Source organism: Idiotropiscis lumnitzeri, chromosome 5 (assembly GCF_059441095.1).
Source record: "Idiotropiscis lumnitzeri isolate Australia: NSW breed Sydney's pygmy pipehorse chromosome 5, RoL_Ilum_1.0, whole genome shotgun sequence".
In the NCBI taxonomy this organism is placed as follows: Eukaryota; Metazoa; Chordata; class Actinopteri; order Syngnathiformes; family Syngnathidae; genus Idiotropiscis; species Idiotropiscis lumnitzeri.
In genome coordinates, this window is record NC_142395.1 from 21471190 (window position 1) to 21496297 (window position 25108).

Genomic DNA, 25108 nt, shown 5'->3' on the forward strand with positions numbered 1-25108 from the left:
CAATACACATGTACCAAATGTAATACTGACAGGCATGTATTCTTTATCCTCTCTAAAAATACAGCTACTATAACATCACCTTTTGTAAAATGCCTTTTTTTTTGTGTCTTGTGGTCCAAAATTTCCCCATGTTCTTCTTTTTTCCCAAAAAATGTGTCCACAATTCTGTATTTTAGTCTGGTATACACACTTTTGGTCCGAAATGTATCCCAATCGCCATCATTTTGGTCCAAACAGTCCACCAATTTCCATATTTTGTTCTCTACCAAGGACCAAACGAGTCACGTCTTGGGATGTTTTAGGTGCAAAATGTAACAAGCTGTTCATGTTTTTAGTCAATATGTGTATTTACTGTACTGTAAATGTGTACATTTTCAAGACCGGTCCCATTTTGTACAAGTGTAGTAAAAAAAAAAAAAAAAAAAAAAAAAAAAAAACTTTTTTCCCAAATCTATTCTTTAGCACAAATGACAGGTTTTAATGAAAAATGGAATACTTGCAGCAATTTAGTTCTAAAATCTGCAAATGTAAAAGTATCAAATTTGGGACAGGTTTAGGATTCCGAATGTTGAATTTTGGACATGCTTTGGACCAAATAAAAGAAAAACGTTTAGTGTAACATATGGGAACTGGCTTAAATGGGAAGACTTTTACATGTTTTGGATCAGAAACAAGCAACACAATGAGAAAAGTGGGACATTCTGTGTTTTGTAGATAAAGTTAAACAGGCTTTTCAAACAGTTGGTCTGAACTCTGCATGAATTGTTCACAACATTTAAAAACATCCATTTTGATATGCATCGGCTCCATGCATAACCCAACAAAAGGTACAATCATAAAGATGTTTTTTTTTTTCAGAATAAAAGTAGTTCATTGGTGAATATGATTGTCCTTGGCCACAGAGCGTGAAAAGGCAGTTTTTTTTCTCTCCCTCCCTGGCATAATTAAACAGGATTCCTGCGTTCTTTCATGTCCATTAGGACAGCGCTGGGGAAATGGTCATTATCACCCACAGGAAATAGGACCATAAATATGCTGAGAATGAAAATGTCAATTAGTGGTCAGCGTGTTAGAAATGCAGCTGATGTTGAGGATGGTGGTGAGCAACCACCGCAGTCAAATACTTATCAACATTTGCTGCTTGTTTTTAGCCGCATCACACTGCAGCAACGTATTTAACAGTCTGCGTAGGAATTTAAAAATATGACATTTTCTAGACCTTAATTAAGACAAGTTCCTTCCAATTTTGTACTTAGGAAAGGAGGATATGGCCCAAATATTAATATCAGGAATCTTCAACAAATTGTAATGAAATGTTCTGGTATTTTCGTATTATATGTCTATTTTGAATGAATCAAAGAAGTTTAACTGATGATTTGAGGGTTTTTCAAGAAGAAATTCCGAAATTGGGAGTCATTTTCCTTTTTCTTTTATATATACACCGCCCAATATGAATATTTTCAAACCTCCAACCAATGTTCATGTTTTGCCCAAAAGCTTCGACCACTGTCCACATTTTTGCTCCAAAATTCATCCAATGTTTCATACGTTTTTGATCCAATACACATCAACATTTCCATGTTTTTAAATCCAATATTTTCATATTTTTCGTGCATTTTATTTCAAAACAAGCGCAAATTGCCAGATTCTCATTCCAATCCAAAGATTTTATTCATAGAATTTAGAACAAAGTGACTCCCAGTGTGCACACATTATTGGTCCATTACATGCCCTCATTTTGGGCCCAAAATATTTTGGGTTCAAGTTGTCACAATTTCCAATTTTTTATGTACAATACTCCTCCCAGTTTCTGTGTTTTGGATATAAACCTTCAACCAGTTTCCATGGTTTATCCATCAACTTATGGATGGACCTATATGATCAAACGTCAATTATTTAGTCCTACAAAATTGTTTTCCCATTTTCAAGTTAGCATCAATTACCATCTTGAGATGGCCAACAATTAAGTGGGAAGTGTTTGCAAGCCTTCCATAAGGCATTTTATCCCGTTGACCATGAATTCTTGGCGGGATGGCGTTCACTGATTGAGACTTACGAGCTGGTCGGACCCTCATGTCAACAACTTTGGAACTGAAGACCAACACATTAACTCTTGCTAAAGTTAGCTCGCTACCATTTATCATGTTTGACTGGACAGCGAGGATTGACTGCGCTTCCTGTTTCTGTGTGCGTGTGTTTGTGTGCATGTGTGTGCGCATGAGACCCACTCGGACACAGCTAATGGAGACGTGAGCACTGCTGCTAAGCCGTTAGCACTGACACTCATCCTCTGGTGGAGTAGCGTACCAGATTAGATTAGCATCATCACTCGCTTTTCCAGATAGAGACAAGCTCTAGGGAACACTCGTCACTGTGTGGCATCTTTTGCGCAGAGGGACCGCAAAACTGAGACCAAGCAGTAGAAATTTGCTTGTAGCTTTCACACAGAAGCAAAACAGGATGTTGCAATGTTGGTGTAGCCTCTTGCCTGTAAAAATGACGTCATAGATGGAAAGATACATCCAGCATCTATCTACCTGTATCTTTCATACAGAACCCAGAAAAGTAGTTAATTTCACACAGAGCTCCTGATGGAAAAACAGCAGAGACAAAATCTGTTCTGTCTTTGACATAGACACCAGCAAAGTGGAATTTTCCCTTGGCTGTGTTAACCCATGGATACTGAAAAATCAAATATGCATTTTTGTAGCCTCCCGTAAAACACAGAAGTGACATTTATCTCTGCCTATCATACAAAACCCTGTGATGATGGATAGAGCCATGATTGTCTAGCTTCTTTCACACAGAACCTGCAAAATTTGTGTCAGTCATCAAAGGGTGAGTACAAATTTTATTTAACTCTTTTACACAGAGAGCTAGCACAAGACACTCAAGCTCATGTTGACCCGCCCTGGCCTTTCATACAGAACCAAGCAAAGCAAGATATTGCCATCACCATTTGGCACAGCGATCCTGCAAAATTGGTACAAGTCATCAAATGTTGAGTAAACTTTTAACCTCTTACAAAGATCCTCTGCATTTCATACAGAACCCAGCAAATCTGATTCTTGATGTGTCTGTATAGCTTTATTCACACATAGATTTCATGAAAGTGGCGCGTCACATATGAAAAAAAATAATTTGGTATTTTTCCAATGGAAACTTTCACACAGAAAACAGTGAAGCAGGATATTTTGCTGTATACCGCGACACACCTGAACTATTATTAAAAAATGTATAAAAGGAATTGAGTGATTCTAAATGGCTGGAGTCAGTCAAACAAGAGTTTACGTAATATATTTTGAAATGTAAACGAAGTACATTTTTGGTGACTTTTTATCCAATTCATAAAACATTTTGCTGTTTTTATTTCCTCCGTATCATAACGTAACGAGCGCATCCTTCCCGTATTCAGCGTACATTAATAAAGGCAGACTGCTTATTACCGTGCGTGGCCGTACAGTGAATAATTTTCAAATAATTAAGCGCAGGATAAACAAAACATAAATTTCGGTTGGGGTGGGGGGGGCGTGTTGCATTTATTTGGACGCACGCTCAAATATGCGGCGCGCACGTTGTTTTAATTAAAAGATAAATCTGCGTGACACGCCGCTTCCCAGTTAATTATTCAGCGCCGTACAATAAAAACAAAAAGCCATTAAATATGCCACACACTCTATTTCTCCATTAACAGTAAAAAGCGCTCATCCTGGGGACGACATTTCACATCCGTGCTGCTTTTGCTTCTTCTTTTATTTCTTATTTCATTTTTCTTCTTTTTTTTTTTAAGGCCCCCAAACGCACATTTGTGTGCTTTGCTGCTCCGACTCTTCCTCCTTGGTGCATTTAAAAGTTTACCGCAGAAATTTCATACAAAGTTTTCCTCCACTTCCATCAAAGCTTCCCATCATCAATGTTGAAATTAATAGAGATGCTATTAATTCATTACAGACCCCCCAATCGCTCCCCCCAAAAGAAAAGAAAACAATTAATTCGCATTTCTTCTTGGTGTTTGTGATTTGACCACCAGAGGGCAGTGTCATCCAGTCGTGTATACGCAAACAAAGAAGAGTTTCACAGTTACTGCAAGTGTCTCTGTTTTTGGTGAAACCTGCTCACGTTCTACTACACTGAAGAACAGAAAAGGCTACAAAAAATCTTTTTAGGGTAAGATAAGAGATTTCACTTTTTCTTTTGGTAGGTTCCATACTTATAGTGTGAAGGAACACAATATTCTGTGGCTTTTGGCAGTTCAGTCAAAATTCTCTTCAATAGCTGACAATGTCAAACTCTACTTTGAAAACAGTCAACCAGTAAGTGTGTGTTAGGTTTAAAAAAAAAAATTCTGGCCTTTAGTGTCATCTTTTTGCCACCATAATAGATTTAAAACAAACCCAACAAGATGCGCTTTCATTGCACACTTTGAGTCCAGTGATCAATTTAAGAATGACAACATTTCCCACTTTCGAAGGCACCAAAAGTAATCGGACTTAGTAAAAATCATCAATTAAACTCAGTCATAAAAATGTGAGCATTTCTGGGGCATTTTTAATTGAATTTCCAGATCAAATTATTATTAAATAAATATCATCATGAAGTCTGCTGATTATTGAAAGTATTTATTCTTTTTTTTTTAATCCCAAAGTGGTGTAAAAAATGACACAATGCATTAGCGATTATAATGTGAGACGTGAACAGCAAGGCCGTCGGATCAAAGCGAGCGGGACAATGGCAAGGATTATTTGTGGATTACAGTAGCGGGAAAATGACATCATCCTCTAAGAAGAACAAAGAAAATGTTGCCAAAAAAAAAAGTCTTCCTCATTCATATTGAGATGGACAAATTCATTAAACTATAAATACACCAGTGCTGTCTTTAGAGTTAATGTTTTACATTGGCAACGTTAACATGCACAATGTAAATTTGAAATATATTATAATATCTTAAAAGCATAAAGTTGTCCTTTACAAAAAAATAATTTTTATCATCGATTACACTACAGATTATCCCATCGATTATGTATATTTATCGGATAAAAATCGATCACTTTTACTGCCAACGTTTGCAGCCGATCGTAACTAAAATGATAGATTGGAAGGATGAAAGATCGCCATGGTAACCTATCGTCTGTGTATTTTGTGTTTGTCCGTGAGTGAAAGTCTTTAACATTTTACCATTAGGCTCCTCTTGCTATCTTAAAAGTTTTGCGGCTTTCCAAACACAAGGTCCAATTTTAATTTGAACTTTTGTACTTTAATATATTCCATAACACTTTGGCAACTTATAGGACCTTATTCGGGGCAGATGTAATGATAAATGATTTTAGATTTTGAATTGTGTTTGTGCGTACACAACAATTGGGGATTGGTTTGTGTATCCAATTTGACTTTTCTAGTGACTATTGTTGCACTATAATCTCATTAGCATAAGGAGCGCTATTAGGCTACTTGCAGGTCAGTTGGTAACGTAACAGGAATTAAACGGGGAATCATAACTACGGGTCAGGCAAACGCAATTGAAATTTTCTGCCTCTTTTCATCTTTGCGGTACTACTTTGTCCAACAAAAAGGGACGACTGCAGCGCGTTTGCAGGCTTTTGGACGTTCCACTTGTCTGAATTTGCAGATAAACCCGTCGGTCGGCACGCAAATAAAAGGCAGATTATTTCCATTAATTTCACACTCGCTTACATTACGTTAAGTCCGACAGGCGGAGGATTTCAGAGCCCGAGCGGGTTACGAGCGTGCCACGCTTTCTGGTGTTTGTGAATGAAGCACCATCAACATGGCTTTACGCACACGGAAATGCTGAGGTATAAAGACGGGGGGAAAAAGTTGTATAAAGTTTAGTTAGTGGAATGGACGCCAGATATTCTTTGGTTTGGGATTAAACCAGTGGCCCAGTTAAACTTTATACCACTTGACTCTTTATTTTCTTCGTCTGTGTGTGAACACTATCAAGTGTAAATCTGTCTGCATGAATTCTTCCATCTTGCTGTGACTTGTGTTTCTCTTTCGGCATGAGCGCACGTGTGACCTCGAATTACAAAATCAGTCACGGTGACCCATACTTCAGAAATGAGGTCAAAAAGACAATGATGATGATTTTCTTACGGTATTGCAACCATTACGTTGCGCCACGCTTCTCATTCCATTATTTTTAATCATTATGTTATGACCAAAACATGACATCATGACATGCCACTTGTGAGCTGCTTGCCTGCAGCGATGCTAAGATAAGAAGTCGGCGGCATATTCTGTTTGTGGACTGCAGGAAAACCGAAAGTCCAAGCATGTCGCTGCTTTGTCAATTAGCCAATACATTGGGAAAATTGGGAGATTTTACGATATATTTTCAGGTTTTTGAAATATTTTCATTTTCTGTTTTTAAATGTGACCCTGAAAATCTTGCGCCATACGCATGTTGTGTCGTAATTTGCAGCTATGACGTTTTCAGAAAAAAAAATTCCAAATTAAATTTTAACTCTTAAACCATACTCAACATATTTCACTTTATGATTACTATTATGAAAACCTGAACCATGAATTTTTAACCACATTTTGATTCAGCGCCAAAGAAATTCATCAAGAAAAGTTGTCTAGCATTTTTGATACAAAACGTTTGTAAAAAATTGGAGTCAGAGTTCACTCAAAATGTGGGCGGGGCCACATGCGACCTCCGGCCGGCAGTTGCTTCACCACAGTCACAGTTCTCATCCAGTCAATGATCGGTCTTCATTTTCTGTCCCAGTCGCAATACTCGACAGTCATTGGTCGGTTAACATGTCAGTCATGACAGTAAGCGCACTCTCAATGGTCTGTTTCATCACTGTTTTCATGCTATCGTTGTTCCTTCTACTTGTCCATCATTACATTTCTCACAATTGATTCCTCTCAGCTGGAGTTTTACATTCGCGTGTTGCCAGATCGACTATTCTGGTATTGTGCTGCCCCCTGCTGTGTGCATGTGAACGTGTACGTAAGCGTGCATACATTTGTGTGCCTCTGTGTGTGTGTGTTGCTGTTATTTTCTATTTTATTTCTATTTTTGTTGACGTTCCTCTCCCAACTCTTTGGATCCAACTGACTTTGTGTTTTCTTCATTGTTATATTTTTCTTCCCAAGCAGAATTAACATCATTATTATCAGCACTCGGTGACGACGGGTGAGAGCCTGGCCAACAGCCTTTGAGAAGAAAGAGCAAAGAAAAGACAGAAATAAAGAAAAGCTTCTTGTTTTCATTAGTGTGGCATTATCTGAGCCGGTTAATTAACCCCCTAAGGCCCCCCTACATGGAGATCATAGGGAAGCGCGCATGTGCGCGTGCGTGTGTGCGTGTTGGTGCATGTGTGTGTGTGTGTGTTTGTGCATGTGATCACAGTGAAGGGTTATCGAGGACAGAGGCATACATTTCTTTGCATTTGACCCAGCCATCTGTCATCTTCTCTTTTCAGAACAAAAGTCTCAAATTTGATTTTTCTCAATTCAAAGCCTTCATTATCTGTCAAATGACCTAAAGAAATGTAGCGCAAAACCTAGTCAATGGTCTTGAAAATATTTCCATATAAATAGTTAACCCATAACGCCCACTTAAAGTCATTGTAACGTGATAAATGTCTTGTAACTTTGACACTTCACGGCCTGACAAATCTCGAATGAAAAATCGAGCCCTTGTCCCTCGGGTTTTTCCCAAATAATCATTAAAAAAATAAAAAATACAAACACATTGTTGTTTGAAAGACATGAATTGACTTGGAGGCTTTTGCCCACGGGCACTCATACAAGGCGCGTGATTGGTTCCCGGCCGCAAGCTCGACCAATGAGAGTAGAAGGGGATTTATCGCGTGGTCGGATTGGCTGTACATCATCGCAGCCTCACCTTGCATCTTCCCTTGTTGTATCTCGCCAGTCTCATCCACTTTGATCAAGGACGTCACTGTTGAACAACGTTCTGTTCGGAAACTTCATAACGTTGATTTTAGTTCAACTTAATTGGACACTCGAAATTTCCCTGAGGTGCGATTGTGAGTGTGACTCGTAGTTTGTCTATGTGTGCCCTGTGATTGGCTGACAACCACTTCAAGGTGTACTCCGCTTCCTGTCCGAAGAGAGATGCAACAGGCTCCAGCATTTCCACGAGTCTAGTGAGGAGAAGTGGATTAGAAAATGGATGAATATGACATTTTGGGAACTGTTTAAGGGGATTCATAATTTCTTAAATAATCCAAAAGGCTACAGAATACAAAATAAATAGGATTGACTTCATCCTCACTGAGTTTTTGTGTGATGCGCAAGCTAAAAATACACCTTTGAACGTCTGTGTGCGTGCGTGCGTGTGTGTGTGTGTGCGTGTGCGTGTGTAGGAAGTACATTTAGGCATCAACAGATGGCAACGTTGGCCTCAAACGACTTTTAAAGATGCACACTGCTTGGGCTCCAGCCCAAAGACAAGTTTACTTTGTGTGTGCATATATATATATATATATATATATATATATATATCAGTCAGAAGGTGTAAGCAATTAAATGTGCTAAACCATCTGTCCACTAATTATTAATTCATATACATTTTTTTTCAGCACACCCATGCACTCTCACACTGTCAGCCAATCAACTGCTTCTTCCTTAAGTCTTAGCCAATCCGCTCTTGTCGAACTATAAGTTCAAAAAATGCAATGGAATTGTGCATGTCGTACAGTTTAAAATGTTTTAGGGAGAATTATGCTTTCAAACGTGTTGTTTTGATCTGTTTGCAGTAGTTTTTTTTTTTTTTACATATAGTAATTTATGGCTTCCATGCAGAGTTTTCAACTGTGAATGTTTCTTATGAGGGTTAGGGTTTTAAAGTAGGTTGGGGGTCTCAAATAGAGTTTAGGGTTTTTTCAAAATTGTAAATGTTCCATAGTAGGGTTTCAAACAACGATTAGGGTTTCACAGTCATGTTTCTTGCATGTTTACAAATTCAAATTACAGTTTCAATGTTAATTCTAAAAAGGATGGTAAGGTTTCAAAATGAGTACGTTTTTTATAAAACGTTTCATGTTTCAAAGTTGGGTAGCGAGTCTAGTTCAAGTGTTTTTAACAACCGTCTTCGTTTCAAACGAGGCCTTCTAAACTGTGATAGACTTTTACACAAGGCTCTAAAGTTTTTTCAGGGTTTCAAGACAAGGTCAGGGTTTTAAATTATGGATTTAAAACCGAATTAAGGTTTCAAAGCAGGATTGGGGTTCTATGTTGGGTTTTAAGATTGTATTTAGGATTGCAATTTGGGTTATTTTCCATTGATGATTTTCAAACTTGGGTTTGCATTTTAAACAAGGGTTGGGTTTTCAAATCGCCTTTAGCATTTCAAAGAAGAGTTACAATAACATGGGAAATTAGATTATTATTTTACTTTTCTGTCTTAATGTTATCATGGTCACAAATAATTAAAACAATGGACAAAAAACTCAATGTTAATGTCGCTCACTTACACACAAAATCAACATTTTGTTTACTTGTTTTTTCAGCTTTTGTTACTTATCCTCATCACTACGCACACACACGCACACACACCCCCCCACACACACACCCACACACGAGAAGCAAGAGAGTCCACCTCGTCCTCCCAAATAAGTTCCATTCATCACTGGCTGCGCTCTAATGTAACTAATACTTTACAATTAGACCAGACACCACACGCACGCACACATGCCATCCATCTCCCTTACCACACACGCTCACACACACGCATACACACGCACATACACACACGCACACACACTCAGACAGGAAATAGACAAATGCACTTGTTCAAATATTGCAGGAGGTCTTTGGAACCGTGAAAAAAAAAGTGACACACAAATGAAACAAACAAAAGTATTTTATTTGTGTATTGTTTTTTTTTATACCAGTCTTTAATTCTGCATTCGGCACATCCAATGCAAAACAATTATTCAGTGGGTCAGGGTACAAAACCTTTTGCCTTCTCACATAGTCATCATTAAATTGTTTAATGAAGGTTTGAGGTCAAAACACTGAGAGGGCAAATTATTTCATTTTATAAATATTTTAAGATTTACAATAATTTAATCAGAATGGCAAATTAAAAAAAATGCAAATAGAACAATCTCAAAATTTATCAATAGAGCCATCGTTTTACCTTTGAAACGGGATATGACATAATCGTAATTGATTTGCTATCTAATAGAACAAATACAAATGCACACATTAAAAAGTAAACTAAAATTGTACAACTTTTGTAATATATGGCTGAAAAAAAAATATATGAATTTTGCATTCAATGATTGTATCTTAAAAATATGTTTCCAATATTTACTGCGTTACTCAGATGAATGAACACGTACAGTCAAAATTGGAGCCTTCAATAAGGAAAGCTGTTCCATTGCTTGGTGTGTCGCGCCATCTTGTGGCCTGTTGGGAGCACTGCAGCTTGCCTCACACAACACAAAATGGAGTTCTGTCCTTTAAAAAAAGGATACAATTGCGATATAAGGACGATTGACCATGAGGTCGTGCGTACTTCCGGGTCAACTGAGGCACCACGAGTAAACGAACTCTTGCATGATGTTTGACGAAGGCAGAGACAAAAAGGCTTGAATTTTGTATCTTAGTGCGACTAGTGCGAGCGTATTGATTTAAAAAAAAAGTTCTTATTGATCCTGTACACTTCATTCTTAGGGCATCGAGTAGATCACAACCGAATCGATGTGGTTGTCTTAAACTACCTGTACATCAGATGACATTCTCAAAAGTTGGAAAAGACCCTTGTAAAACTATCATCACACACCTGCTCTCATTTAAATACCACTTGTCTGAGACTGAGATTTTACAAACACTATTCTTCATCGTGCTCTTGGTTGAGTTTCCTGTTTCTGATTTTGTTTAGAGCTCATCTACTTGTGAGTTGTGCCACGTCACCGCGAAAAAGTTAAACTTGTAATATTAAAAAGGCCAACACGTTAAAAAATGATCTAAAACAGCTGAGATGGCCTTCAGTTTTTAGTTTAAGTCTGTGACAATCGTTAGGCGTAAGCCCATCATGAGAAGACGTTTGTCTCTCATCTGAACAGACTTCATCAGTTGATCCAACAAAGCCTGAGTTGGTGGGAAAAACCCGATAACGTTGGAGACACACCCCACCACCACAACGAGTATCATTCTTTTTGGATGCAAAACGACTATCGTTAAGATTTGATGAGTTGTTGAGTTAGGAAACGCCCTCATTAAAATTGCATTCAGGTGGAAATAGATAGTGGAGCTGCTTCAGCAAGTGGAAAGAGACTGCATTTGTGTTAGTTTTTGGAGGCAAAATCATCTTAGGAATGGCAGAAAGGACGGCAATGCATGTGTTGTAAGCGAGACGCTCTTTCCAATCTGACAGAAGGCTTCGGTCACTCCTCTTTCAAACCTTCTGTCTCGTTTGGCGAGATTATCTACATTTTTGTCTTCAAATGAGTGCTCGTTCTCTTGTAAAACATTATTTGAACGGGACATCGCTTGCTCCTTAGTCATCCATTTTCTAGATCGCAAATCCAGTTTAAAGTGGCGGGGCCAAAGCCTCGGCAAAAGGCAGACAACACTCCTCATTGGTCGCCAATAAATCACTACAGGTGGGTCGGGTAGCCGCAAATTGTACTCAGGGAAGTTACTTTTGTACAATGACGACTCAAGCAGTTGTGACTAACTTTTGAGAATTACTTTTTAATCAGCGCATGAATAAAAATATACAATAGGAATGTGAAAATTCTGATATTGCCCAAATTGATCACTTTCAGTAAAACAAAAATTAAGTAAATCTTTACCACATAAATCTTAGTCTTAAATGGAGATTTATTTACCACTTGTGAAACAGCACAACAGGCTCAGCAGGCAGGGATGACATTTTCTCAAGTTCCAAGTGGCGTTCTATGTGGACATTTTAGACAGACACACAATACTGCGGATGAGACAGCGGTTATTTTTATGCCAGATCAAATTTATCCAAAAATTTAAAACCCATCTAATCTGCACTTTAAACACAACTTTTATTTCTGGGGGGGGCTAAAACAGATACTTATATTGGAGCAACTTTAAAATATAAGTTACAACAATTTAAATTGTTGTGAAATTTTTTTTTGTGTGTGTGTGTGGACAGAAGTCAGTCAACTGTACTACAAAGTCAACATCACTTCCTGTGTGTGCAAAAACAACTAAATCGACTTCGGCGAGACCAAGCAAGTGCTACACAAACGCATGGCACGAGATGAGAGCAGTTTCTTCATTTTATAGCGCTGCGCTTTCTCTGAGGCGCCTCATCTTGGTCATGAAGTTGTTGACACGCTGCGCGTTCAGCTCGTTGCTCCACAGGCCGCCGTCCTTGAAGTGCGAGCCCACGATGAGGCCGCTGGCCTCGAGGTAGCGATCCACGTTGTCGAGAGTCACACCCGAACCCATCAGAACCGGGAGACTCACAGCTCGCGTTACCTCTGAGTGGGATGACAAACGCAGAATGGGAAGTGAGACTCAGTTTGCATGAAGCGGACAAAATAGAGGCGGTGTGAACGTACCGGCCAGTTCTTTGGGGTCGGCTTGGGCTCCCGTGGACGTTCCGGTCAGAATGAGTCCGTCTGACAGGAAGAACTCGGCGGCTCGTGCCGTCTCCGCCACACTCACGTCCGACGTGAGTGCGTGGGAGCTGTGGCCACACATCAACACACGCACAACATTTTCATTTATTCATTTTATGTGTATGATTGTGAGTTTTTTTTTATTTCTGCTAATAATTATTGTTAAATATATAAGTATTAACTATTTTTACTTGTGTTTAATTTCTGTTATTTTTCACGTTTTCAGTTTGTCAACATGTATTTCAATTACATTTATTTCATTAGTTGGTTTAGCTAGCTAGTTACAAGTGGATTTGTTTTTATTTGAAATGTATTTTTTTAATTACTATAGTATTTGTTTTTTGCATTTTTTATATGATATTCTGTGTATTTATAAATATGTAGTTAGATTTCTGCACTTGAATAAAATGTAATTTAATAACTTCAATTTTGTATTTATTTTATTTTCAAACTACATATATTTTTTAATTTACAGATGTATTGATTTAAATTATAAAAATAGTCACAATTTTAACTACACATTTGTGTTTACTAATTTATTTATACTTTAATACTTATTTATTATTTTACATTGGTTATTCATTTTTAATTTTTTTTAATTGTATTTTTTCTGTAATTTTATCATTCTTTTTAATTGTTCAGATTTGTATATTTAAAAATTTCTGGATTTTTCCAAATTATTTATTTTCATATATTTATTTCTATTGTTGTATATTTACATGTATTTATAATGATGTACTTATTTCTTTATTTATTGTATTAAATATTTTTAAGTATGAATTCATTTTCAGAATAAATTAAATTGTTTATGTATTTATTTCCATAGTTTTGTGTATTCATATTTATATTTTTTTCCCCCCCTGTGTTTACATACAATTTTTTTTTCTCTCTGGAAAGTGTCCTTGCGTATAAGCTATTCTTCTGTATACAGACCTAATGTCACATAATAACGAGGTACCTGTGTTTCTTCTTGATATCCGTAAAGACGAGGATGTCCTCCGCTCCGACGCTCTTGCGATACCTCAGAAGTTCTCCGGCACAAGCATGGACCAAACCCTCATCAGCCACATGGGAAAACACGAAGCCCTCTGCCCGGATGAAGTCAGCGCCTGACAGCACAACTATGACGTCACACCAGCGCACAGCAACCTCTCCAGTTCAATGCAATCTGCTCCCACATTATCATAGAATTCATTGTTTGCTAATTCACGCAAGCGCTTATTAACTCTATGGACCAACCGATGTTTGACAAATAACAGGCACGATTACAATGGCTGAGAAGTGAGTGACTAGTGCTGACTTGAATGTATTCAAATTTTCCACGAATTGAGGGGAGGTCACCTGATACGAGAGCGACGGCGAGCGCCTGCTGGTTGGCAGAGGACAGAATCTGTACACCGACGGGGATGGACGGACAGACGTTCCTCACCGCCATGCATACGGATGTCATGCAGGCGGTCACCTCAGGACCGGGGGACAGCGAGTACGGGATGTCGTGCATGTTCTCCACCATCACGGCGTCCTACAGAGGCGTGAGAGAACATTATTAAAAACAAGTGACTCATGCAGATTATTGCTCACGGAAATAGTTGAAAAGGTTTTGTGATGAGCTACCATGGTCTCTCTTATTTATTCTTTTTTTTAGCACAAACTCCTGAAATTTGAACTTTGTAGACTTTTAATACCCTTTAAATATGTGTGTTGCTTGAATAAATCATAATCTGACATAAAGTGTGATCATTTTTTCCAGTGTTCAAAACTCCAGGTGGCATGGAATTGTGGAACAGAGGCGTACCAAGAATGGTCCCTTGGGGTACTCCGCATGTGATTTGCTTCGTTCAGAGTGAAGAAGATGAGTAGACGGGCTGTGAGAGGAAGAGTGCGGATTCTTACCAGGCCTGCGTCGCGGTATATGCTCGCCTCCTTACAAGCGTCTTCAATGATTTGGGACATTTTCATGCATCCAAGTGGAGAGCCTATCAAACCCAATAATTTCACATCATTTGTTTCCCCATAGGAAAAGATGGAAATCGAAACCTATTCCAGTGTCGCAAAATTAATGTACAGTACTACAATCCAGTAATGTAATGTTATAGATTAGTATTACCAGGTAAAGCTTTAACGTGTATCATTCCAATAACGACACATTTTATGCGTCCAAAGAGGTCCAACCACTTCATGTTTATCACCTCGTGCTCTGTGCAGCAGCCAGGGAGCAAAGAACACATTTTTTCTTTTTGAAGAAAGCCACCAATCACGTGACCATCCCAAAGTTCACTGACGATGTTTTGACATCCAACTCGCACAAACAAATAATGGCTAGGAAAAAAAATTGAAGACCGCTTTTGCTAACTTACTGTTCTTAAAACAAGTCGGGCGTTTATTTGGAACATGTGTGTATTCTCACTTTTGCTAAACGTTCCACTTATATTTTAAAAGTAGGTCTTTTGGGGGAAATTATATGATAATTTAGTCTGAAAAAAAATGCTAAATCCAGCATAAAAAATGCTGATTTAGTTTCAATTTCGAGGACTGCTAAAAGGGGGGGGATACGCTTTATCTGGCAACCCGCGGTTGAAATGGGCGCCATGGAGGAAAAAGCCGCGAGCTAACGTCGTCAAATTCGGCTCTTCACCCGTGAAAGAACCATCGCGGCCGGCGTGGCAACCAACCACAATCTTCCCCTAGAGTCACTGAGGCGCTTTGTTCCATTTGCAGCTCACAAGACGGTCGTTTTATGATAAATGGCGCTGAAAGTGCACCGATTTGGCGCTTTGTTTACATCTGACAGACTAGCCACGCGGTGCCGGCTACTTCCGCCTCGCAAGCCCCGCCCATGCAGCTGTCACCCTGCAGTCACGCCTCCCTCTTTTTACCGGCCAAAATTCGCAACAAACTTCACTTTGGGAGCTACTCGCCGCGTGTTTCGAACCCTCAACCGAGCCAAAGTGTACGTTTGCAGACGGTTGAGCGACGCGGCGGCGCATTCTTAGGCGGAAGAAGGTCGTCAGGAGGCGGAGAAGATCAAAATTTGAGCGCCAAGTTAAATCGCCTCCTCCCCGCTTGACGCGACCGAGGTGCGCCCGCCTGCCGCCCGCTCATTGCGACCCGCCACCGGCCTGCTGCCTCCACGTTCACAAGGAGCTCCTCCGAGACAACGAAAGCCATCCGCCACCTCTTTCATCGATGCATTGATTGATAGATTGATTGATTGATTCAGTTCATGATCACCATTGATTGTGACCGCGAGTGAACTTCAAGAGCAGCATCTTGAGGTGAGTACAAGGAGCCAATCCGGCTAAATGTCGGATTTACACATTCAGACGACAAATAAAGGTCACAGTAAAACGTTTGGATGCTTAATCGGATTATTTTAAAACTTTTTTAAATTGGTTTCGGTGTTATTTGTGCAACATAGTCTGCGGTGCAGCTGAGTCGGCCATGATGAATCGAGCCAGATGTCCAATGTTTGTGAAAGAAAATGAACACGTTCCCGACTCAAATACACAAATTAACTCAATGCCGCGGAGATCTTGACGTGTTTTGTGACGTGATGTGGAGTTTGGTGAGCACATGTGTGTTTTCTGGCCACTTTTGGCGACTCTAAAAGTCGACAGTGTTCACGTTTGCCCGCCAGGACGAGCTGGGCTTTGTCAGCTGAGTGTGGGGGGTTGGGAGTGTGTTCTTGGTCTCTCTTAAAACTAAAAAAAAAAAAAAACTTTAAAACACTTCTCCCTCGCAGGTTTACTCCCCAGAAGACAGCCAACATCGGGGCTAGAATGCTGGGAAGTTGGTGAGTGATAACTTGTCTTGGTTTTCCACTCCTCGTCATCGCCAAAGTTTAGCCTCTTCGGCTAGTTAGCTTGTGGCTAAAGCACCTTGTTCTCGTTTGTTGGAGCTCATCAACGCGTTCAATTCGCACTTTACTGACAAGTTCGTGCTCTCCTGTGTCCATTTGCCTTATTTCCCAGGGAAGAACCTGAACAAGAAGCCAAGTGTGTTGCTAGCGAGGTGGCCAACGTCAAGACGGCGAGGCCAAGGAAGAGGAAAGCAGATGTTGCCATTGTGAGTGGAGCCCTCTCTCCCTCCCTCCCTCTCTCTTGCTTTTTCTTTCTATGCAAAAGAAACACTCACTCATAGCAACACTTAATGTATGGGATATCTAAATAACATGCAATTATTTGACTTCAGTATTTGCAAGACATGGATGAGGACACGGCCGAGATGACCAGGAAGAAGCAGCGAGACTGTCAGGTAAAAACCTCAAGAGCGGACTAAATAATTTACGATTACGGCTTTCAAGACCCTCAGGCCCGTATTTGCCTTCCACATTATATTTTCGAAACAAAGTTTCTCGCGCAGGTCCATTCAATTTGGAAACATTCATTTAAAGGTCAAACTGTGATCATTAAACGTAGAACGGTATACTTTCAAAAAGCAAAATGTCAGCATTACTTATACTTATAAATCTCAGTTTAAGTTTTGCAAAATTGATTTACCATTCATTTGATTTGGTGACTGATACGGCATCAAATTTACATCATATAAATTGAATCCACTCTGTTTAAAAAAAACATGGGTGGTGACCATGATTAGCTTATCTTTTATCACAACGGTCGACTGCATGGGAAATGAGTTGATTTCTGAACATCAAAATTGATTACTTTGACCGAATAAAGTATCACGTTTTGCGTTAACTGGCGACATCTATTAAAACCAAGATATTACTTCAATTCGTTCTATGATGCTGGTGGACTTTTTCCTGATGCGGTCAATGTCCAACACAAAATCTTGAATATGCTCCAAGGGCACTTTACCTTCATGAAACATTCAACAGAACACATTTAACATTAATAGTTGGTATAAAACCTTTAACTGTATCTCATTTCAAGTGGATATCAGTATTTTATTTACACTTATCTGTACTTTTAAGTCCCAGAAAACGATGAAGTCCTCCAATTTAGAAAATCAGTACGTCGTTCAACGTCTGCAAATTTTACTCTGTGATAAATCTATTGCAGCATTTCAGATTGATTGGAATTTCCACTGGGAACTTTGGAAGTCTAAAAACCTTCCGCAGTCTTTAAGAGGACCAAGTGGTCCAGGGGTGATATCCGAGCTGGCATGTGTACAAGTGGGAAGTTTCACACTCACTTTTCCGACAATTTTGTTTATATAAGTTTGACTAGCATGTCGCTAGCTACCGAGTGTTACTGAATTCCAAGCGGCCTTGAAGAATCTTAGAGAAACAACATTTCAACTGTTCTACATAATTTTTTTTTTTTTTTTTTTTTCCCAAGATGGCGGCGCGCATGGACGCAGCGGCTAACAGCTCCCCCTCACAGTGCTCCTTATTACTTTTTATTAGTGTTTGCTTGCTCTTATTGGCATCAACTGAGGCATTATTGTTGTATTGCACTGGAGAGGGGAGCCCTCTAATCTCGTTGCACACTTGAGTACAATGACAATAAAGGGATTTCTATTCTATTCTATTCTAGTTGTCCCCACCCGGTCACTTGATTGGAGATTGGGGACGATCATGTGATTTTTCAGTTGATCAGTATCGGCTGAACATTCTCAAAATTTTAAGGATCTACAAGCGACAAAATAGTAAACTGACTGAGCACTTAGATAAGCGGTTTTAGGTTTTATTTTTTTCAATTTGTACTTCATTTAAGATGGTTTAAATTTGTTTGCATAATTATTTCATGCTGCTCCAAAGATTTAGTTTATTTGTTTTGAGCCACTACTGCTGTCGACTTGTATAAAAAGATGTTGTGTTGAGATGTCTGTATCCACACACAAAAAAGTCGAGACAATTTCTTCAGGTATCAGATTGGGACTTTGTGTTGGCAGCTCGGAAGCCCCAACATCATGTGAGTGGGTAAAACAAAATGTGATCGGGACGTGCTATAATGTGCCAAAAGTCCCATTTCCATGTGTTTTGTGTCCGTGAAGGCGGCGTGGCAGTCCGAGGAGGACGCGTACACGAGTCCTCGGCGCGGGTCGTCCACGCTGGAGCGCAAGGACGAGCATCAGCAGCAGATCACTCTGATCAACGCCGGCTTCCCGCACTACAACTTCACAAATGTCTTCGCTACGCCCGTACATTGTGCGCCGCTTCCTGCGCTCTGGTCAGTACGCAACGTCACATCTACACAACTGCACACATACTCGTCCAAGGAGTGGAAGTAATCCCCATGCAAGTTCTTTCTACTTATTACTACTTCAAGGAGTGCAAATAGAAATAAGTTGGATTACTAAAACTACTTAAACTTCTTGTATTACAATTACAACTCGGAAAAAAAAATATACAAAGTAGTTTTCTTCTTTGACGACTACTATTGAACAAATTTTACAAATCCCGCTATTACTTCCAAGAGTTGTCCTGTAATCAATACTCGTGCCTCTGATGCTACTAGTATAATTCTCGGCTTGTAGTAACTAAGTAGCAATTGTAATACATTTTAATATGCTTTTTTTTTTTTTAATACTATAATGCTCATACAACAACTCTGTAAGGAACTAGTTGCACTCCAAGTATTATTTCGTTTTATACTACTCCTGCTGAACTTCTACTAGTCAAATGTGTGTATCTACTTCCTGTACTTCTCGGTCTCATACTACTCCTTAAACTAAATCTTGTACTAGTTTAGTGTTCTAGCTTTTGACATCACTACTTCTATTACTTATACCCATACTGCGACTTCTTTTATCACTACTATATCTACTTGGTACTTCTTGTGCCACTATTTCTTCCTGTACTCCTCGCTAATTGTAATGCAGCTACTCGTTCTTTTTTTTTGATACAATACTGCTGCTATTATATATCTAGTAGTACCTCTTCTCCCAACTCTACTGCTGTTACACTTCTTATACCACCTCTTGTATGTCAACTTATTGTTGCATGTCCTCTGATGCCATTCGTGCTTCTGTTACTTTTTGCATCAGTAACCACTGACTAGTTCCACATTCACTACTTCGATTCCTGTTTCTTATACCACTACTGCTACCTGTGTGACCATTATTTATGCTTCTTATATTACTGCATGTTATCCTGATGTGCGTTTTGTTTTGTCCGGCATGTTTGTGTTCAGCTGGGCGAGTAAAGACGTGGTGTGGAACAACATGCTGGCCAAGGATAAGACGTACACGCGCAACGTCAATATGATGGCCAAACATCCTCATCTTCAGCCCAAGATGAGAGCCGTTCTTCTTGACTGGCTCATGGAGGTGAGTGGAGGGGTGTCGTTAGTACCGGTATGTTCCAAATCCGCAGAAACAAAATCATCTAAACGTACTATTTTAATGTTAAAGTAAAGTTCCTTCGCGCTTGTTTTCACTGTCACTCTGTCAAGAAATGGGAGACCAGCGGATGCTTGCTTCAAACTCTCAGTTGACGTTTCCTCTAAAGTGCACACACACACAACACAGAAGAGCGATTTTAAATGGCAAAATATTCACCCAAACCATATCTTAATGTTAACCTATAATGCGAAATGCCACAGATGGGCTAACGGATTGACAATATTTCCTGCATGTTTATAGCAGAGGTGTGAATGAGGTACGGCGATATAGTGCCAGCTCACTGTACTGCCATGTATTTGAAGTTATTGATGATGTTGGTTGTTTTGGCTTTTGAGGTGAGCGAGGTGTACAAGCTCCACCGTGAGACGTACCACTTGGCTCAGGACTACTTTGACCGCTTCATGGCTACGCAGACAAACGTCTTCAAGTCCACGCTGCAGCTCATCGGCATCAGCTGCCTCTTCATCGCAGCCAAAGTTGAGGTACGCGCCGCATCTGCTTCCGCTCTTATGTGCTCGCTTGACACAACAGACGTAGTAGTAATTTCATCAGCCGCCGATTTTTTGTGTATTACTGTTTCTGTACTTCTTTAGCCACTAGTACAACTTGGTATTGCAGTACTATATGAAGAAGTGTGTTTGATGCACGTGTCAACTAATGAGAGTATGGCGCATATTAGAGGGACGCTCATTTTTTGAAGATGGCTCAAACAACTGATTCCTTTGCTCGGACAGGAGATGTACCCTCCCAAAGTGCACATGTTTGCCTATGTGACGGACGAAGCCTGCACCGAGGACGAGATCCTCAGCATGGAGATCATCATCATGAAGGTGAGGGACCCGTCGCCTATTGTGAGGGGGCAGCCATCTTGTGACGTCTCCACCAAGGTTGATGTATTTTTTGTCGTCATGGTCAGGAGCTGAATTGGAGTCTGAGCCCGCAGACGCCCGTGTCCTGGCTCAACGTCTACATGCAGGTGGCCTACCTCAAAGAGTCGGACCAGTTGCTCATCCCTAAATACCCTCAGGAAACTTTTGCTCACATCGCAGAGGTTAGACCATTAATTTTAGAATCTTTTATATCTCATTACAGTTTGGAATGAGTTTTTTTTTTTTTTTTTGCTCTGCATGAGACAAATCTCAAGTTTAGAATATCAACATGCTACGCGAGTCCTAAACCCATTTGCGGGTGGCATTGTGATTTCCGCTTTCCCAAATAAATGTCGTAAAAGACGGCGAGTGGTGACGTGGTAAAACTCCCCCCTTAAATTGAGTATTAGGAATTTAATTTGTCCGTGTGGGACATTCCAACCGAAAGTTAAATCCACCCATGACAATTCCCAAGAATGGACAGCTGCATCCTTCTTCTGTATCGTAAAATGTCTGGAGTTTGGGTTTAGGGAAACTTTTTTGTCTGTGCATCACTATCAGCCTTTTCAGCGTGTTAACTCTTCGACATGACATTTCGCACTACACGCTTTACACGAGAGTGCTCATGTCGCTGGTACTGTGTGTGTGTTTTAAGCTCAAACCACCAAAATTTCTACTCGGACACTTGCTCATGTTGCAGAAGGGTTATGCTAGTGTTCAAATGCTCACCCTTGAAAATGTGGCAGTTGAGGTCGCATTTGGCCCGTTGCAGTGCTTGCCAAGTGAGCACGGAATACAACTGCTTTTTCCCTTCCATGCATGTTGTCAAAGGCAAGAACGTGTGGAAAGTTGAAGCAGTGCAGGGAATGAGGTGACCGAGATGGATTTGTTGCAGAAAGTGAAGAACAATGTTGAAGTAGGTATAGAAGGAACTGAAAGATGAAATGCGTTTGAGGTGTTGAAGAATGAGAGAGAGAACAGAGTGAGGGAAGTGAAGGGAGACTTGTTGAACAGTACCTCCTTTGTCACCTTCAACACCTTCCACCTTACCGTTCCTTCAACACATTCAAAACGAGTGCTGATGGCATTGCAAATGTGATGAATCCGAAGGTGGTGAAGGAGGATGTGTTGAAGGAACTGGCGTTTTCATTCGACAATGTTAAAGCACCTTCATAAGAATCAAGTGTTTTTCCGCATATGTCCAAGTGTCATCATATTCGGATGTCTTTTTCTTGTGCAGCTTCTGGATGTGTGCATGCTCGACATGCGCTGCCTGGAGTTCTCCAACGGCGTCCTGGCCGCCTCTGCCCTCTTCCACTTCTCGTCTCTGGAGCTGGTAGAGAACGTGTCAGGTATGTTGAAGAACCCCCAACCTTACCCGCCCGCCCTGTTCCCTCACTAACCACCACCATTTTTGTATGTGCAGCATTAAAAAGGGTGGAGTTGGAGGAGTGCATGCGGTGGATGGTGCCGTTTGCCATGGCGCTCCGGGAATCGGGTGGCTCGCCCATGAAGACCTTTGCCGGCGTGGCTACAGAAGACATGCACAACATACAGACACATGCTCCCTACTTGAAGTGGTTGGTAAGTCGGTCTCCCCTCCCATAGGCCAGTGTATATGAGCAGCACCGAGAATAGTAAGCAGCGTTTTGTTTTGTGAAACTAAATGCATCTATAAATAGGTTGATTATGAAATGGTCACTCCGTTAACAGCCGTGATGTTCATGTACTGTTAAAAACAGTACATGTATAAACTGTAAATAGAAACAGGTTCTCAAAAAAAAAAAACACCAGCAATATGAACTAAAATGCTCTAGATTTGCTCCATTTACCTTGAGCAGAGTTGAGTAAACAGCCTAAACGACTGACAATATAATATATTCCAAATACGTTTTTTATCCAGTGAATGCAGTGGGTCTCAAAATGTTTACCACAAGTATCATCCCAATAAAAGCACCACCATTAAAATAGAAAACGGTTGCGTGGTGGGCTGCTTCAAACTAAAAATACCTCGACTGTACAAATACGATAGCATTACGCGCAGTTTGAAGATAAACAATGCGCTTTCATATTGGAAAACAAAAAAAGATCATTTGGTTACGTACTGCGAGAGAAAGCTCACGTGCCAACCAGAGCTGTGTATAAAACAAAAGAAAAAATAGGAATAAAATAAATGTCAAAATAAAAAACTACCACAGACAAACAAACTATGCGATGGAATCGGCTTCCGTCACACGTGTGGGTGGTGCCTTGGTTCACGCGGCCCGTCTCCCATTGCGGCTCAGGAGAAGGCATCGTCCTACCAGGACGCGGACCTGGAGCGTCACCGTGGCTGCCAGGTACCGTCCGGCGTCCTCACGCCGCCTCTCAGCAGCGAGAAGACAGACGCAAACCCGGACGAGACCGTCACCATACTACGAATGCGACCAAGGATGCGCGAGGCCCCGTAGAATCGACTTTTTTTTTTTCATCAATGGAATGTCTCATTTTTTTTAAGGAATCGTTTGGGACAGGACGCCAAATTTTTTTGTGGATATTTTTTCTTCCTGGGGGTGTGTTTTATCCTCAAGTGCCAGTGACAGGACATCAATTATTTAACACAAGCGTCTTTTCAAAGAAAAAAAAAGGGGCCCACGGACTGTTCCTGGAGTCTGGAGACTCCGTGCTGCTACACAGCCGGGCTTTGCATCGTGTGCGCGTGTGCGTGTGTGTAAGTGGAGATTTTACAGGAGGGACCGTTCACTTGGCTAACAAAGGAGCCGAGCAGGTTGAGCTTCAGAAGCTCAACTCCACTACTCTCAAAAAGTTGGACTTTGGATTGTCTCAGTGTGACATCAGCATGTTGCAGCAAAGAGAGACTGGAAGCATCACAGGGAGCGAGCCATGAGAGAAGGTCACCCTCATGACCAATATCCCGACCCTTTATGTGAGTGAGTCGTGTAGTTTGCGTGTATTCAACAAGAACTTTTCGCTTCCCCATCCTGAATCTTAACCACCACCCAAAAATGTCTGTGACTTTTTTTTTTAAAAATCAAATGCTGCTACGTATTTTTCATTAAAGATGTTTTTGAAGATGCTTGTCTCGTGCTTGCAATGTGAGTTTTTGGAAAAGACTTTGACTCTGAAATATTATTTTAATTTTTCACGAGTGACACTTTTTTAATTAAAAATATGCGCACCAAAAAAAGCAGATTGTTTTCCATTTCAAAGTCCTAATATTCATATATTATGTGGATTATTTTAAATATATTTTTGATCAAATCCTAATACAAGTATTAGATGATTTGATCTAAAATATGCCCCATAAAATGTGAATATTAGGACATTGAAATGGAAAATATTCAGCTTTTTCTTGTATAATACTATATTCAAGTAAGTTTCTAACTTTAATACTTGTTGCTTTTATCTCAATTAAGTCCTTCCTCCCTAAACAATGTCTACTTTGTGTTTACAACCTTAATAAATGTATATGAGTTATAAAACCTGGAAGGATACAACTTCTTTTTCCCTAAAAAATTTTTTTTAAAACCGTCAATCGAAAAAATATGAATTGGAGAGGAAGAGAGAGAGACATTACTAATTCAAAAAACTTTTTCAGAGATGTGATTTTCTTTTCTCAAACTCAAATGTCTTTAATCTAAATTTTTCTGAAGCCTCAAATTGAAATGTCTGCTGAAGAGCAACTTTGCTTCCCTCTATTGGCCGCTGAATGCATTGCAGACGGGGCATGCGTCAATTTAGGTTCCCTTTCTACCACCTCAATAGTATTTTCTTCAAATGAAAATGAATGATATCATGAATATATAGTGTTGTAAAAAAATAATTATGACTGAAAAAATATTCTGAATTGTGCAGTTGCAATGGTATTAATTAAAGCAAAGCATTAAGAATGATCTAAAAAAATAATCTTAAAAAAGTGTAGTATGTAAGTGCAATATTAATGATATGCAAAGTTATGTAATACATAGATAAAGTACAATATTAAAATGGTCAAAATGTCATAATTCTCTCCTCCGATTGACAGTGGCGGCGCATTAATGAATTCATGCACGGGTGGAAAAAAAAAAAAGTCATCTAGGGAACAAAGAGAGGTGCACTGCTATTTGCTGTTCAGCCAAATGCCTCTTTGGTCCTCTCCTTTGTCACGATTTTCACATGTTTGTTTTTCATCTTTTTATGATAAGAACAAATCTATTAAAAACAATACCACATTGTCTTCTTTTTTTCTGGATCAATGTAACATTTTTCCTGAAAAAACCGCAACTCTGAGGATTGTCCATTTGTTATTCTGACAATCTTCTGACAATATTCTGACAGGATCAA

At 39.8% G+C, this 25108-nt stretch overlaps 2 protein-coding genes and 1 long non-coding RNA gene across 6 annotated transcripts in view; 2 read left to right on the plus strand and 1 right to left on the minus strand.

Moving 5' to 3' along the window:
- LOC148337261 (uncharacterized) overlaps positions 1–14150 on the plus strand; it is a 72259-nt gene extending 58109 nt beyond the window's left edge. The window contains exon 5 of one of the 2 annotated variants that reach the window (XR_015843278.1): positions 13594–14150. This is a non-coding gene — a long non-coding RNA (uncharacterized LOC148337261). Of the gene's footprint in view, positions 1–12136; positions 12421–13593 lie in introns of those variants that run through there. The other variant, XR_015843279.1, reaches the window with a different exon arrangement.
- LOC148337262 (uncharacterized protein F13E9.13, mitochondrial) lies at positions 11726–15422 on the minus strand. Of its 2 annotated transcripts, none has more exons than XM_088297028.1 (6): positions 14798–15422; positions 14502–14584; positions 13950–14130; positions 13567–13717; positions 12549–12676; positions 11726–12467 (listed from the first exon to the last, which is right to left on the minus strand). In XM_088297028.1, the coding sequence occupies exons 2-6, from the start codon at positions 14565–14567 to the stop codon at positions 12265–12267; spliced, it is 729 nt and encodes a 242-aa protein (XP_088153154.1). In that variant the 5' UTR covers positions 14568–14584; positions 14798–15422; the 3' UTR covers positions 11726–12264. The 2 variants fall into 2 exon arrangements, with proteins under 2 accessions (XP_088153154.1, XP_088153153.1); XM_088297027.1 differs by having other exon boundaries at positions 14716–15422.
- ccne1 (cyclin E1) lies at positions 15184–23872 on the plus strand. Of its 2 annotated transcripts, none has more exons than XM_088297025.1 (12): positions 15184–15883; positions 16351–16401; positions 16580–16673; positions 16800–16862; positions 18567–18742; positions 19706–19841; positions 20252–20398; positions 20651–20746; positions 20833–20967; positions 22026–22137; positions 22212–22369; positions 23071–23872. In XM_088297025.1, the coding sequence occupies exons 2-12, from the start codon at positions 16388–16390 to the stop codon at positions 23233–23235; spliced, it is 1296 nt and encodes a 431-aa protein (XP_088153151.1). In that variant the 5' UTR covers positions 15184–15883; positions 16351–16387; the 3' UTR covers positions 23236–23872. The 2 variants fall into 2 exon arrangements, with proteins under 2 accessions (XP_088153151.1, XP_088153152.1); XM_088297026.1 differs by lacking the exon at positions 15184–15883 and adding an exon at positions 15970–16173.
- The last annotated feature ends 1236 nt before the right edge of the window (positions 23873–25108 follow it).

Coding starts and splice junctions, on each gene's coding strand:
- LOC148337262 (XM_088297027.1), bottom strand. CDS start 14,836: ATGTGTTCTTTGCTCCCTGGCTGCTGCACAGAGCACGAGGTGATAAAC. Junction 14,585..14,715: donor ACACGTTAAAGCTTTACCTG/GTAATACTAATC, acceptor TGGGTTTGATAG/GCTCTCCACTTGGATGCATG. Junction 14,131..14,501: donor TATACCGCGACGCAGGCCTG/GTAAGAATCCGC, acceptor ACGCCTCTGTAG/GACGCCGTGATGGTGGAGAA.
- ccne1 (XM_088297025.1), top strand. Junction 18,743..19,705: donor GCGCCGCTTCCTGCGCTCTG/GTCAGTACGCAA, acceptor GTTTGTGTTCAG/CTGGGCGAGTAAAGACGTGG. Junction 20,747..20,832: donor TGGAGATCATCATCATGAAG/GTGAGGGACCCG, acceptor CGTCATGGTCAG/GAGCTGAATTGGAGTCTGAG.